Source organism: Branchiostoma floridae, chromosome 13, assembly GCF_000003815.2.
Source record: "Branchiostoma floridae strain S238N-H82 chromosome 13, Bfl_VNyyK, whole genome shotgun sequence".
Taxonomy (NCBI): Eukaryota; Metazoa; Chordata; class Leptocardii; order Amphioxiformes; family Branchiostomatidae; genus Branchiostoma; species Branchiostoma floridae.
Window position 1 is genome coordinate 11,542,502 of NC_049991.1, and position 16,145 is coordinate 11,558,646.

The 16,145-nt window shown below is 44.4% G+C and overlaps 2 protein-coding genes across 3 annotated transcripts; one reads left to right on the plus strand and one right to left on the minus strand.

Annotated features, from left to right (window-relative positions):
• Positions 1 to 600: 600 nt before the first annotated feature.
• On the plus strand, positions 601 to 5,271 carry LOC118428961 (NXPE family member 3-like). Of its 2 annotated transcripts, XM_035839286.1 has the most exons (5): positions 601 to 761; positions 1,636 to 1,819; positions 2,651 to 3,381; positions 3,660 to 3,715; positions 3,950 to 5,271. In XM_035839286.1, the coding sequence occupies exons 2-5, from the start codon at positions 1,721 to 1,723 to the stop codon at positions 4,720 to 4,722; spliced, it is 1,659 nt and encodes a 552-aa protein (XP_035695179.1). In that variant the 5' UTR covers positions 601 to 761; positions 1,636 to 1,720; the 3' UTR covers positions 4,723 to 5,271. The 2 variants fall into 2 exon arrangements, with proteins under 2 accessions (XP_035695179.1, XP_035695178.1); XM_035839285.1 differs by lacking the exon at positions 601 to 761 and having other exon boundaries at positions 1,390 to 1,819.
• Positions 5,272 to 5,378: 107 nt separating this feature from the next.
• Positions 5,379 to 15,730, minus strand: LOC118428986. The gene is made up of 2 exons (XM_035839320.1): positions 14,744 to 15,730; positions 5,379 to 7,366 (listed from the first exon to the last, which is right to left on the minus strand). Exons 1-2 carry the CDS (start codon positions 15,340 to 15,342, stop codon positions 7,213 to 7,215), a joined length of 753 nt encoding a protein of 250 aa, XP_035695213.1. The 5' UTR covers positions 15,343 to 15,730; the 3' UTR covers positions 5,379 to 7,212.
• Between the last annotated feature and the right edge of the window lie 415 nt (positions 15,731 to 16,145).

The following is a 16,145-nucleotide window of genomic DNA, read 5'->3' on the forward strand; positions in this document are numbered from 1 at the left end:
CCGCACTGCTGGCAACTACGGCGTACTTCAGGTTTAAGCCGTATCGGACCCGCTTATGTGAGCTACGTCGTAGTAAGCGTAAGTACGCCGTAGTTGGCTGAAGTACGCAGTAGTTGAATTTTGACCGGAATAGAAAACCATAGACGCTGCCAGAACTTGTCGGACAAGAGTCGCCATTTTTCCGTGGAGAAGGCCAAACTCGCCGCCGTGCAAAACTCCCTTCCGTGACATAACTCCCTCTCGGCAATGTAGACGGGGATAATCTTAACGCCCTTACAGCGCCACCAAATCAGGTACATTCTAAAGCTCCCTTTGTTATAACGTGCCACTATTGTGGCAACATTTTACTCCCTAAATAGTAAACTTGCGACCAGTTTTGGACCCGGTAACTGTAAAAATACTCAGGCTGTAGAAACGCACGTAGTGGCGAGCGCTCACAACTTACGATTTTCTAAGGCATTGAGACAAACACAAAACAAAACAAAACGACAGCTGTGAATTCCATAGAGTTTATTCAATTCAGCTTGAGGTGGATTGTGAATAAGCCCACGATCTCAAACCTATGGCTTCTTCACGGCGCTGGGTACGAGCGTGGAAATGACGGGTGTTATACTACATAGCTGGCTGTGGAGGATAGGATAATTCCAAATTCTCCACCAACAGGAAGTACTTGCCCCACTGACAACGTTAACAAGAATGTGGCTACATTGAGACCCTCCCGGTTACGATCCTGGATGGTTCCGGCTGATTTTTCTACCGTGGTAATTAAATGACTGCTAACACTAGTCCTTTGGTTCTCTGGCTCATTAAACAACTGTCACTTTAGCTGTAGGGATCGCCCAGAAATGATAATATTACAGACATTACATGCTTGGCGTTGTGTTGATATGTGTATCAAATATGAATGATTATGATTTCGTTATCCGGTTGAAACTAGTGACAACCTCTTGTGTGAATCGTATTTATGCGCACATCTGGAAAACATGATTTGATTTGTCTGAACCGTACGGCCTTGGTACTTGGGGAACCGGTGCGGCACTGCGGGGTTCGTTAACTGTGGCACTGTTTTGTTATTTTCGCGATTTTTAATAATTAAGATATTGCGTAATACGAGTTAGAACACAACAACATACACAAAACGGAAGAAAATTCGTTCTTTATCTCTGAAATCCGTTGAATCATCTACGAACCCCGCAGTGCCGCACCAGTGCCCCAAGTGCAGTGAGAGTCCACCTTAAGTGATAAGAAAGGAGACCACGCTCAATGATGTTTTCCTCGCGTTAGGAGGTTCCCCTTGCTTCGCTTATCCGATTCCTTGCTTCGGTGTTTTCATTCCACACTTCTCTATTTAAGCGGCAAACTAGACACGCTACAATGGAGGATCCCAATGAATTAATCCCGCACACAATCAGGGTTTATTCCTATCATGTCTCGGCTTCCACACGTCCTGTCTATAATGAGTCTCCCGAGGATCGTGCGCCGCATATCTCTGTATGTCCGCTAACACTTGACCCGTATACCGGGCACCCACCCCATATCCGCCGGCAAGATCGGCTCCCTAAGCCTGCCTGTTTGGGCTGAACCTTGAACTTCACTCTCAGCATCGCCCTGACTGCCTTGCGTTTATGTTACTAGCTGAACCCTGCCGTAACAAAAATGACCCCGAGAATCCCTCCCGTGTATCTGCCCACGGCACGGCGGAGCTGAGCTGACGGGAGAGATGACGATGGTGGCGCTGTGGAAGGCCATGAGGAAGCGGCACCTGATCCTAGTCCTGGTCAGCGCGACGGCTCTCGCGACAGCGATTTATATCTACCTGGTTTGTAGCCTCTATGTAATAGCCGTGTGTAATACAGGCTTTGTGTGTCGTCCTGTGTCTGAGTGTGATGGCGATGTTGCGTGCGTGTCCGGGCGCTGGCTGGGATGTTTTATATCGCAGACATAACCAATTACTCCCCTCGCTCAAAGGCCTCCAGTGGCCTTGAAATAATCATGCTGTACGGGGCAATGTTGAAATCTAAATTGGATTATTCACATCCGCCCGGTGTGTAGTGCGGGTCGCGGTGTGTAGTGCTGCTTGGGGCCCAGGTAGGGGAAGTCGTTCTAGACCGAGATAAGAGGGACATGCGTGAGATATGCCGGGTATCCACGTATCACCTGGCAGGGTTGTAAGTAGATATAAATTGACACAGATGCTAGACAGTGCACGTGGGCTGGTACACGAGATATTCTGTCTGGGTTGGTGAAAAAAAATTCTATGAAACATGAATCGTGAAGAGATACCGGGTGGTGTAGTTGTTGCAGAGAATCTTCCATAGTTATACCATGGAAACCGTAGTATTGCGTTTGAATGAATAAAAAAGAATTCTTTATATTTTCCTTCCCCTTCCGACATTCCAGAAATCTTCCGAACTACGACTGTATAAATATATATATCTTTCACATATCCATGTAAATCATCTTGTAGGTGGCGTTGAAACCGGCGTCATTGTGAAAAGATATACTTGAAATTTCCACGGTATCATCACCCTAATTACTAAATGTAATTGCACAGAACGCTCAGTTGTGAAAAGGGTTATTACATCCAAGGAGCTTGTTACATCCGGTTGTTGCTATATTGAAAAAACCTAATTTTCTCATGTTGTTTCAGAATGTCAACATCAGCAAGATGGTGGCCTGGAGTCTCCTCATCAGAGCCGATCGTTACTTCCTGGTCTCCACCAATCAGCAACAGCTACCGGAGTTACGTCACCTGACGGCGCCATGGCGGCGATGGAACGGTCTCATTGACTATGACCTTGTCACTAGTGCTTCACAGACTAAGTTGATATTTCCCAATTTCAAAGGCATATATGCAAAAGGAGACATATTGAGAATGAAAATAGTGGCGCTGGATAGAAGAGGTCGGCGTAAGCGTTACGGAGGCGACTTCTTCCGGGCTAAGTTGGTCTCCAAAGACTCTGTGAACGCCAGCACTGCCGGCAAGATCACCGACCATGGTGATGGCACCTACACCGTACTGTTCGCACTGGCCTGGGCGGGAGTAGTGCAGGTCCACACCCAACTAGTCCACCCTAGCGAGGCGATAGAAGTGATCAAGCAAATCAGAGATACCGTACCAAACAGGAGAGTATTCTTCTGCCATTTTCACGACCAAAGTCACCCAGGGGAATGGACACCGTGCACGGGGCAGAGGAACACAAGTCTCCCGAGAAAAATGATCTGCGACTTTTCCAAGAAGTCAGTAAACGCCACGTGGTATTGTGAACGGCCCAAACACCACTCCTGTGATACTATACACGTCTGCAAGTTCGACTACAACAGGACCAAACGATTAGTGGAATCTCTGGTAACTAGAGACGAAAAGAAACTATTTTCCAGGTGAGGTAGACATCTAAAAAGATTCTGCTTCCAAGACTCAGGGCATGATCAGAAGCAAAACTTTTATGTGAGAAAGTTCAGGCCTAGACAATAGTGCATGGGTCTCAAGAAAGTGCAGTGTCTTCTTTGATTTTTTTGCTTACGGTCTCAGTTAGAAGGAAACGTTTCTGCCACACGTCTCCTTCTATATTCTAGTTTTCATGAAATGCTTACGATGTCGCGTCTCCTTGACATTGATAGCCCTCTCATTCTACTCTCATGTTTTCATATTTTCACAGGTTACTTCTGAAGAGAGACATGAGACGAAGTACACCTATCCGGGTTGTGGACAGAGGTGAGAGACAAACCTATGTTGGCGAAATTGGAATCATCTATCTCTTAAACAAAACAAAACAAAACAAAACAAAACAAAACAAAACAAAACAAAACAAAACAAAACAAAACAAAACAAAACAAAACAAAACAAAACAAATCAACATCTTTGGTATCCTGAAAAAAAGTCAAAGAAAATCAATATACTTTGGCCAGCGAATTTTGCTAACGGATTCTATCAATTTTGCTTCCATAGGAATACAACAAGAGGTTCTGCCGCGGTGTGGTCCACATCTTGCACAGGCGGAGTCAGAAGGGTACTGGTACAACGGTCTCTGGTACTCCACGTCCTGCCGGGCCAGGCACTTCCACCGCACGGCAGACGTTCTGCAGTGTCTCAGAAACAAGACCATCTTCATGCAAGGGGACTCGACCATGCGACAATGGTACTTCCGACTGGTGGACCGAATCGCCGCTCAGTCAGAAGAGATCACCGAGTCGCAAGAGTTCGTCGGTCCTTTCGCCTCCACCGACAACGCCAGCAACGTCCGCCTGCACTTCCGTTTTCACGGAGAGCCCATACAGAAGAAGGTCAACATCAGTTTTGAAAATATCCACTTTGTTGCTGATGAGCTTGATAAGTTGACCGGTGGTCCTGATGTGGTCGTGATTCTCGGACTGTGGGCACATTTTGTAGCTGAACCTCTGGTAGCCTTCCGTTCTCGTCTCTATGCTATCAGTCACGCCATCAAGCGGTTAGTTCACCGCGCTCCCTCCACAAAAGTCATCATCAGGACTAGTAACACCCGAAGACACGATAAACTGTTCATAAGCGTACAAGCCAGCGATTGGTTGGCTCAGGAACTGAATGTGGTGATACGGGACATATTTGGGGAACATGATTCAGTCGCCATATTGGATGTGTGGGAGATGACGTTGTGTCAAGAGTACCCGGATGATGCCCACCCAAACGTTCACGTAGTCGACAGTGAACTAAGCCTGTTGTTATCTTACATCTGTCCAGTATGATGTAGTATGTGTCTATCGGAAACATTTTTTGGCTCTTATGTATACCTCTTTTTATCTTGTGCCAAACGACGACATATCATTGAATTCAATAGTGAAGATAATGTTTGTGACATGTAAAACATGGACCTGGATCAGATTAGATGATGTGGAGAGAATTCCGATATCTGCTTAATATGTGGCCACAAGTTGCAATAGAGGAAAGTTGAGCTGTAAGAGGATAAAGAAATTTGAGGCCAACCTTAATGTGTATTCATAGTTACTGCAGGTTTTACTTTCTTCTTGTCTCTCCTTTATGTGTTCTATATACTTCATTCCTACAAGATTTCCTTCAGTCCTTCTTTCTCTTCCCTTCTTCACCCTTTCCTTTCTTTCTCCAAAACAACCATTCCGATCTTCTGGTGATTTGATTCACAACATGCGCGGGACTAGTATGTAGGCCAATCAAGAAACTGCTTTCAAGTTGTCTTTTTTGTGCCATTCTTGCAATATGCACTTTCCCGTCAGCACGTCTTACATGTAACGTTGCAATAAACAGTGGTGATGAACTGTCATACCTACATGCGTCCTCGTCATTTCTTTGATTTACAACACTGTAAAACTTAGGCTCTAAGAGTTTCATAAACCAGCCAGACAGTAATGCCCACAGACTCCACAACTGGTGTGCTGACATTTATTTCATTATTTACCGTACAGCATTGCGCCACGTCATCACCGTGTTTTCTTACAAACATTCAAATAATGTCATTGTTTCTTCGTGGTCACTTTCGAGATAATGATCATATCAAGGATTATAGTGGTGATTTTCACCAGTGATAGACAATATACCGAAAGTAGAAAACAATACAAAACTGTGTTGGGAAACAGTAGAACATCTGAGTCATGTACTGTTCTTATGACCAGCTCAGTCCAATGTCCGATCCACAGCTGCCTACCCCTTCCTGGTGCAGTGAACAATTCTCAACACATTCAGAGTGATACATTCATGGTAGTTTGTTATGCTGGCTTTCCATTCCATGGGAAGGAATACATGCTTTTATCACGTCCAACTCCAGCGGCAGCTCACACATACTATCGGGAGAGTCCTCCGCCTGGTAAAGATAGTAATGACATTGATGTTCCGGACCCTATTTCCAACCCACTCGATTAAATGGTTCTGATATTAAGGCAATTCGGATTATCATAGTAGCATGCAATTCCTTCTTGTTATTCTATAATTCATTGTGATATTGTGGTATAATGTGTGAACAGCTAAGAATATCCACTATGTATGTATATTGTTGTATCAAAGTGCTTATTTTTACAGAGCCAGGCCTTCATAATTTCTTAATTCCAGCTATCGTAGTTGTAGTACGCTAGTGTATTATAGATCTAAATAAATGATGACTCGGAAGACTGTTGCCTTTTTGGCAGTGATGGGCACAGGTCGTGACAAACTATTAAAGGTATTGTGTTCACCTCCCTTCCACCTCCCTCACTGTCGACTCCTCCAAAATATTTCATGTATATGCTTCACGAAGGATCAGTTCTCATACATGTCCATTTACTGCGCTATCATTGGTTACTCATTGCTTTTCGGAACTTGTACCCTACTCCTACTGAATTTCCATTGTTAATATTCGCTGTATCCACCAACCCAGATGCTCCCTCCTGATCGCATCGCTTTTGATAGACTTTTGACATTAGGTCAAATCAATCATGCATGCGCTATACCCCGGGAATCGGTGGAAGGGAGGCCACACAAAGTGCTGGCCCCTCTATAATTCATGAGTCATTGATATACACAATACCATTGCCTGTAAAGTCAGGCATGTAGATGAAAATTCATCGATTCTGCGTCAAACCGACATCCTCCACTTCATGGACCTTACTGCTCTGGGCACGAGAGTTGACCCTAATCATAACTCTCCCATGCCAACATCCGGGAAACTGAAAGGAAAGTTAGTTCCCTATGCTGTGTTTGATATGTGCATCAGCATATTATAAGTCATTTTCTTTCTAGTCTTAAAAGTGGAAAAATAACTCAAGGCATATTTGTAATCAGCTTCGCGTCCTTCCATAGCATTTGTCATATGCATATTCCTGCAAGAGTCTGACGATAGCTGATCATTGTAAACAAAGTACGCATTTCAGTGCCGCTTTCCGCTCAGGATATACAGTACGCATTGTCTTGGGTAAATATAGTGCTCACCAAAGGGTCCACAAGTCCGGTGCAGTTGACGTCATACACGTCACATTATCTCACACAAAAGTGCAGTAAGAAAAACTGGTGCAGGAAGTGCTCGTTCAAAGACTGAAGCCACCCAAATACAGGACTAGAAGGACATATATTTGGATTGACCGCCATTTTACAAGAATCCAGCACACCATCAAGACATTATCAGCATCCGAGTCCGTCTCTTTTTCACACGCCCAGGGTGCGTTTCAATATTTGATGCCGTTCTTCTTAGATATAAATTCGGTGTTTGGTTGGGACTCCACTTTCCCCACATCTTACGAGTTGGTTTTCTCCGCCTCGTTGTTGTAGGGGGGCGGCTCCTCGGCGCTCTCTCCGGGGTTGTCTTTGGGGCCGTCGGCAGGCTGCTGGGAGGCCTCTACAGACTCAGGGTTGTCAGCGTAAGGCACCTCTCCATCTGGTGCTTCGTTACTACAGACAGAGAGGGGAAAGGGATTACTTTTCAATCATTCGTTCATAATCCTTTAACATGACACGATTTTCCCATTATCCGTCCCCAGCCAATCATACATCAGCCATACCCGACGCTGTTATGCTCCCTTACACGGACGTACTATTTATCTAACCTACAGCTACTGATATTCTTCACGTAGGATTGTAGAAAATCGAAACTACTGGCCTACTTCCATAATATTCCATTACACCTCAGGGAGCTCGATATCGTTCTCATTCTTATTCCGGGCATGCCTGCCTTCAACTCAGCAGGTGAGAGGGGCCGGGCGCGGATTTATCCTCGCTTTCTTCATAACCGCTTTATAGTATAGTGTGATCGCAAATCATGTTTGCTATTTTCATTTCTTATGGGTTTATTATCTCCGGCAACAAGGCATCGTCAACATCTTGATTTATGCATAACATTCTGTTAAAGTCGGATACAAGAGAGATTCATAAAATCAAGATATCTCGGATGAGTATCTCATACATAATATCTACGAAGTAATAGGAAAAAGAGTAATATAGAAGATGTAGTAGTTCGCCATCGACGAGAAATATATTTGAGACGTTAAATTTTTAAAATTCCGTACAGTGATAAAGTACGTTTTTGTACAGGAAGGGAGGTACAGGTTCCCTCCCAGTAACGTATGCCGGTTGTTGACCCGTAGACAGTGGTGCTTAGATGAGTATCTCATACATCATATCTACGAAGTAATAGGAAAAGGGATAATATAGAACATGCAGTTTGTCTTCTACGAGAAATAAATTTGAAACGTTCAGTTTTTTCCGTGATAAGGTACGTTTTTGTACAGGAAAGGAGGTACAGGTCCCCTCCCAGTAACGTATGCCGGTTGTTGACCCGTAGACAGTGGTGCTGACAGATCTGGCTGATAAGAAAGGTGCCGCATTATGACATTTCTCCCAGGAACGCGACGTGACTCGCGATGTGAATGCCCGGCTCTTGTCTCACAGTCCCCGAGCACACTCTACAATGTTTATCTGTATGGTGAATCTGGACCATAAATCAATGACTGTTTCCCTGAACTTTTGTCCCTACTCCATGTTCATGTATCTGCGGAAAGTAGCTAACAGCCTCCGGGCTAGAGCGCGTTATTTTATGGCGTGTGGCATTTGAATTTTTACGCCGTAATATTCTTTATGGTATGGTTTTCATTCGTGTATGCCGTCGTGAATAAGAAATGAATCATCATAACCTGTCATCAGTGCATATTAACAAGCCGCATTTAAGAGGTAATTCGACAAAAATGATGTCCTAGAAGCGGGAATGATAGCGTGACAAAATTATACATGCGCTATACGTCAGAATAAAATTTAGTCGTGGCAAATAGCACCAGGAATACGGTAGAGTGCGTCATGATATTTTCTACACAATTGATCAACAAAATCCCCCTTTCTATGGGGGCCTCCGTAATTGTAAATCGATCTCCACTGGAAGTCCGATCAGTCTTCGATCAGCAGTGGTCTTGGAACGGATCAATATGGAAAACAATCCCTGCGCTCGGTACAGCGCGTTAGGGTTGCCACGTTTGAAATCCTTGGACTTCCAAACTCTTTACCGGAGATGTTGTACTGATTAGATTTTACACCTAGATGTTGTCATCGAAGGTAAAATGAGAGCGGGCAGTCTGTGATTTGTTTATTATGCCGTGCTATTGACAACATACTTGCAATCACGTACATTATTAATGTACTAATATAAAGCTGCTCTTTCCTGTGCCAATCAGAAGAAAAGAGTGAATCGTATATTCCACAGAACCTGATGACTACATGCAGGTTGACAGGGAAGCAGCGAAGTTGGAATTGTAACAATCATGACGAAAATCTCGGCAATTAATCAGCGACAGAGGAGTCCTCGGGCCGTAATTCACCCTCAGCACGGCACGGGTGTTATGAGAACGGTGGGGTACGTGCTGTACGGGATTCAATTGGACCCTGCGGGAATCGTTAGCAACGCCTGAATATTGCATGACATACGTGCACGGAAAACCCAATGGACCCATGTCCATGTTGGGGGTCAATACCTACGTCATAGAACCAAACCCAGGTGAAAATTTCTCAATAGTAGATTAAATTCTAATGATCTCTAATGGCCATTGTTCATCATTCACATATCTACAGACATCAAATTGTGAAATACTAGCAATGAACCATGAAGTTGTTTTTTGCGGACCTCTACAAAAACTTAAGAATATGAAAGTGCTATCGTTGTCGAGAAATTTGACTGATGAATGAAAGAAAGAAAAATCAAAGAAGAAAGTATTTTGATACACTTGAAACTTACACGTATGAAGACAATTAGATTCAGTACTACGAAATAAAATACAAGAATGCTAGCGTTGTAGGTAAGGTATAAGTGCATGAGCAAATAAAATTATCTAATAAAATAACACTCCGCAACGCACATAAACATAAAAGAAACTCTTCAAATGGAAACATGGCTATTTGCAGAGACAGATAAGTGGCCTGCGCGGGCATCAGCCAACATGGATGAACATGATTGAAGTATCTGACATTTGGAGAGCAATAAACATAAGCAGTAACATTAGCTAGCGGTAGCTCACATGCAGGCTTTTAACGGTAAGCCACAGCAAATGGGGGTACTCCAACCCGCAACAACCCGGGGGACTCACGCTAGAGAGACTTCATTGAACCGCGAATATCTCAAATCGTTCAACATATTGACCATCAGCAGAGGCTCATGGTGGACTCACATGTTATGTTATCTATGTACATCTTAATCGAAATCATTGCTTGTTGCTAATAAGAGTTTTTGACGTTAGATAGGCCCCTAATTTGTAGGCCTATCGTGTGCTCACGTTACATTTGGCTCTCAAGTAAGGTTTGATACATTTCGGGCAGAGTCGGGCGTAATAGATGGTATTTTATTGCCATATTCATGGCTTTGGATGGATACGTTCCGACGGGCGTGCTCTTAAAGCATCACACTTATTGTTGTATATTTGGAGCACGTACGAGTCGTACCGGGAACACGTCCATCAGCTGCGTATGGCAGTGATAGCCTCCCGCTCCGTAGGGGGGATCTGGCCACATCCAATTAACTCGTCAGAAGAATCCATGATTGGGAGAAACCCAGCGGATTTTTCAGAGTGGCACTTTAGCGCCGTTTGTGAGAAGGATTGGCGGTAAATCCTTAGATTTATTCATCAGTGTTACCGCGACGTCTTGGCAGATCTTTATAGTTCTCCAGGAGAGTCTTATCTAGAATCCTTCCAGAAAGACAAAATCTCAGGACTTATAAAGAAATATAAAGGGAATACTTGGGCAATCAAGGCAAAAATGAATGCAAATGTAGCAGCTAACAATTACTACAGCGTAGAGGTTCACCCAGTTCACGGAATTTGGATGACTGCCTGATTGCAGTAAATTGTCTCCCAAACGCACCGTCCAACTGTGCATGGCAATCTCAATGTCGCATTACACGCCAAATGAAGCTCCGCGGGTAAAAGCAAATACTGAAATGTCTCCCATTTCTGCTATTATTCACCATGACTAAATCACTTCTCCGCCTCTACAACTTTTCTTAAATCCCCTTTGATGGCCCCAACTTCTGAAATCCGTCTTGAGCAATTTGCAAAGCCCGGCGGTGCAGTGGTTGGATATGTGTGCGTTCTACCGTTCCAGGCATGGGGCGGGCAGGGGTCAGATCATCCCCGCACTACCTGTCCTGCTCCTGACCTAGGCTACCTGCCCTCATGGCACAGTCACGGAAGATGGACATCTTAATGGCAAGCCATTGTCATTCATGATGGGTTTCAGGCGACCCGCATCCAACAACAACACTTAGTGCTGCCGCTGTTACCCATTCGACGCGCGCAATATCGTTATTATGAATCATAATGTAAACATGAACGGGTCCCACTGGAACGGTGCGCTGACAATCTGATTCGAAGCTTAGAAAATGGAAGAGATGTCTTGTAGCTCCCCTGATGCTGCGAGGCTTGATAGATGAGCGTTAGACCGGAGAGTGGGGGAGATATAGCCTATTTAACAGCCAGGTAGCAAACTCGTAAATACGTTCAGGCGGCCGTGAGCAGAATTCCGAAGTGTAGAAAACGATAAAAACACATCCACACCGCAGAGCCGTGGAACGAGGGTTACTTAATTAATATAATAACGTCTTTGTTAATTTGTTTGAGAACAGCAGCAATCTTCCTTTGCAAACTCATACCCGAAGGCTAATTGCAAGGAAGATCGCAAACGACAGTGATAATGCCAAGAAGCAGTTACTCCAGCAACTGGATATGATTTTGGAAACGGTCAGGCACTTCAGATAGTACCCCAATATCGTTTGTCAGTGACACTGATGCGTCTGACCGTTTCCAAAATCATATCCAGTTGCTTGAGTAACTGCTTTTTGGCATATCTTATTATCTGGATGTCTAATCTTCATCGACGACAGTGATGATGTAAAATGGTTAGGAGTGTCCAGTGTCTACATACATTAATTCGGTGTTTGGATGATAAATAGTACATACACCATGTTTTAGTACAAATGCCATGGTAACTGTTTCAAGGTCTTTCATTCATTCAATTTAACTGTCACGTTAAATTGACGGCACGTTTTGCACAGATATAGCAAAAGTCCAGACGTTAAATCGGTTATATGTTTGCCGCGTCTCAAACTTTCCTGTTCGTGTTTGCCCGACGTTGTGTCGACGGTGACCAGTATTGGTGGACAGGTATACGTTACGTCATAGAAAATTGGATGTGGTCATCTTCAGATCGATTGTAAGCAAATAAAACTGTCGGCATTAATGACGGATGAAGAACAGCTGAGCACGAGGGGGATTTTCTCGGGTCATCTTTCATTTGATTTGAAGAAGTACATCACTGAATAATTCAAGAGGCACCTTGGGTACCAGGGTCTAGAAGGCCGACAAGAGGAAGCTATTGTCTGATTGTGCCGGAGTAATGGCGACTTTTAGGATTACAGTATGTCTATAGGGACACGTGTATCATAGTAATATAATCTCCACATCTAAGGTTTCGTGCGGGTCAATAGATCGATATTCAAAAGAGGTTACGTCAGTTCAATGGAACGAAGCCCGAGGCTACACTATCAAAATGATATTAAGGAAATATCTCTTTAGATGTGAACGGTTATCAACATCTGCGATACATATTCACATTCGATATTCCGTGCTCGTGCCGCCAAGAAAATCGATAAATGGCATGTATAAAATGCAGACAGAAAACAGATACTGGGATGGCGGAGAGGAAGCTGTGTCGGTCCATTCGCTGACTGGAACATGGAACGAACTCTCGTTAAATATGTTATCCTTCAGGAGAGATTCCTGTTTTTTTGTCTGTACATAGAATTCGATAATTGGGCAAAGTCTGTTGCCTTCGTCATTTCATTACTTAGTCTTGATAACAGCAGGGTTTCTCAAATTTGTTTTCAGTCAAATATTCAACCGCATAATGCCTCCCAGTCTCGCAGATTTTTTGGTATTTTCACGAGTATTATCATGACATTGATGAAATTATATCCGTGGTAAACGTTCGCTGATGCTATGTATATATTTCTGTTACAATAATTGAGTTAATGGCAAAAGGTGAGGTATCAATATCAACTCCGAAAATCATTTCCATCTTCAGATAACATGATGTTATGTCGTTCAAATCCACGTTACTAAAGCTTTAGTTACATGTACGTGTATCCAACATGATATATCTGTGTACAGCGTACATCACAACAAAACATTCATCATGTAGCCGTACAGATGGGATCAACCAGCGTACGTAAATCAGGTCTAACCATGACAGCTCCAAATGTGTTTTTCCGCATAGAAAACTGCTTATGATAATCGTGCCATTTACCGCAGCGCACCTCATTTTCTGCAGGATTTGACAGATCGCTCAACGAAATTCATATATCTATACAAAGAAGCTTTTTAAATAATGTTTTACATTTCGCGTTACATTATTTGCAATTATACAACCAAGAGTTACGCAAATCCCATTATTTGTATGGTAAATGTACGTTCGCTCAGCACACGTAGTATATACTGCACAGCATTGTGAATACACTGAGAAGAGCGCCGAATAATCAATTCAGCCTGCAAAGTAACGCCATGGCCTTTGACTTGATTTGTACCTGAGCCACATGTCCGTGGTCGATACCATTAGGATTTACGGCGTCACTTCCACTATTCTATGGACTCAGGAGCTAATAGCCGAGATTTCATCTGGACGTCTGCAGCCGACTCGAATAAGTTGTTCAGTATTATGACTGGGGAGTTGTGCGGATTGGGTGGGTACGTGTGTATTTATGCACCCGTGTGAGCGTCTACGCGTGTCCTGTATGACTATATCGTAATAAATCTACTCTAGAAAGTAAGCCTTTCTGTAGGAATGGAAGTTTTCAGTCAAACCGGTTGCAGTCAGATTGATTATTGGAATAAGTTTCCAGTCAAACCGGTTGCAGTCAGATTGATTATTGGAATAAGTTTCCAGTCAAACCGGTTGCAGCCATATTGATCTGTGGAGATCCAACCTTTTCACTTATCTTTCTATTTGCGTAGTGATCATATCGGAAATCGGGGCGCACATAAACATGGATGATCCTCTTTTTACCAATAATGAGTTTGTGCTGTGCTGTTGGTCTCAGAACGGTGCACTTTGGCAATGATCAAACTTTCTCCCTACCCAGACTAGCACAGGAGGACGGAAGATTCTAAGATCAAAACAGATCTAGAGACTACACAGTTGCCAAAAAGGTGTCGTCTTCATCAAGGAGCTTCTTTCTAAAAGCTTCTTGCCTTCAGCTACTCATAAATCCTACTCGCCAGCTATAGAGAAATGAAAAATGGCACCTTTTTCTGCTGGCGTCAAACTTTAGCCAATGGGAGGTTTGTATAGTATACAGATGTCTTGCTAAGATGTCAATGCGGGTAGGCAGAAATGGCCAAGCGAGACAGAAGTGCCGGTATAGCCCAGATATCAGCATACACTAAGTCTGCTCGCTTTGCTAATTAGTACGTCCACTGTCATTGCAGTTGTTTTAATTACTTTTACATCAGTGACAATTTAGAACATTTGACCAACAGCACCTGTTATATGCTGATGTTATGTGAAGTAATATCACTCTCGGGCTAAGTCTTTCTATACTGGAATGCAGCAGAAACCTTTCCCCGCGATTTTATCTACTAGTATGTCACAAAGGGCATGGTTCTGAAGGTTAGGGTTGCAATACCAACCGTACCGTAAGGAGGCGCCGTTTTTGCGAAGAAAGTTTACTGCTGTCAACTGAGATATAGACAAAATATTCCGTGTTTTACCGTTTCATGAAGATAAATACAAAATACACACCTGGCTGGGCTGGGGTCAGGCTTGGGGCTGTTCGGGTCGGCGATGATGACGTCATCAGGGTTGGCGGGTTCGGAAGGCTTGTCTCCGGGGGAAACACGAACCAGAGGCACGGCCTGCTCCGCTGCCGGGGACTGGGGCGAGCCGTTGGGCTGAGCAGCTCCGTCCTCCTCGTCGCCGCCGGTCGCCGCCCGGTCGGTGTTCGCCCTATTTCTACGCTCCTTCCGGCACCAGGCGATACCGGTGGACAACAGTACCAGGCCTATCAAGATCATGAGAGGTCCGGTGATGACGGTGGGGAAGAACCCATTCTTACCCACCAGAGTAATGGCAACACCAATGAAACTTCCTCCGACTGCCAGGAACAGGAACCCGCCAACAATGGGACAAATCACGTAGCAAGGCACTCCACAGGCCGCCCATTGGGGTACTTTCCGGTACTCTAAGCTCACCTTGGAGTTGCGCCTCCGTCTGCGGAAGAGCGAGCGGCGCGCCGGGTGCCCGTGGGGCACCTCCAGCTGCTGGGAGGACCCTCGGTGCGACCCGCGGCGGGATGGAGGCTTGTGGGGACTGTCCAGGTGGTCCTCCTGCTGCTCGGCCATGTCAACTCTGTGATTCTCTCTCACCTCACGGAAACGGTAACAGTGACAACTGTAGCACAACAGAACAGTCTAGAACTGTCGTAGTGGCTAATCGACCCTACACCAGGAGGTTCTAAGATGCTCCTCCAAGTGTCTCTACTATCTCCAGCTAAGAATCTTGGTCCTCTACTTTGTTGTCGCCATGGTCCTGTCAGCAGTACCGGTCCGTGTTGCCGTGAGTCCGTACATCGCTCCTGCCGAAGCTCACCACCGTTCGCACGCACCGCTGTCGCAACTGCAACGGACTCACAGATTTCCCGTCACCGCCCTCGTTGTTGAGGGATGTACCATTTCACCACACAGGGGGTTGTTTAGGAACCCCTGATAATTATATCAGAAATCTTAAGTGAACTTTGGCATACATATATATATACTCTTGTAGATCAAATTTGATCACTTCCAACGTAGCAATTTGTTTTGATTGCATAAAATAAGCATTGCACGGTCTGCGCTAGCAATTTTTGTATGAACGTTCGTTACGAAATACTATTATGTTTTTATCTGCTCCGGATTTTGCAGTTTCGTGGGTAACAGAAAAAATAGTCCAATGGGATTGTTATGTTGCGTAATTACAAGCCAAAAAGCAGTCTCAGAGGGACGTGAATGGTGCTATTTGCCCTGATGATCTCCCCTGGGCCAACAGCACAATGACTATTACCTCTTCATCTAGACAATTTGCCGCCTTCCACGCACCCACTTTGCGTGTATCAACCACAGGAGGGACCCCGCCCATTGTATATCCTCTTCCCGTCCACTACATAAAT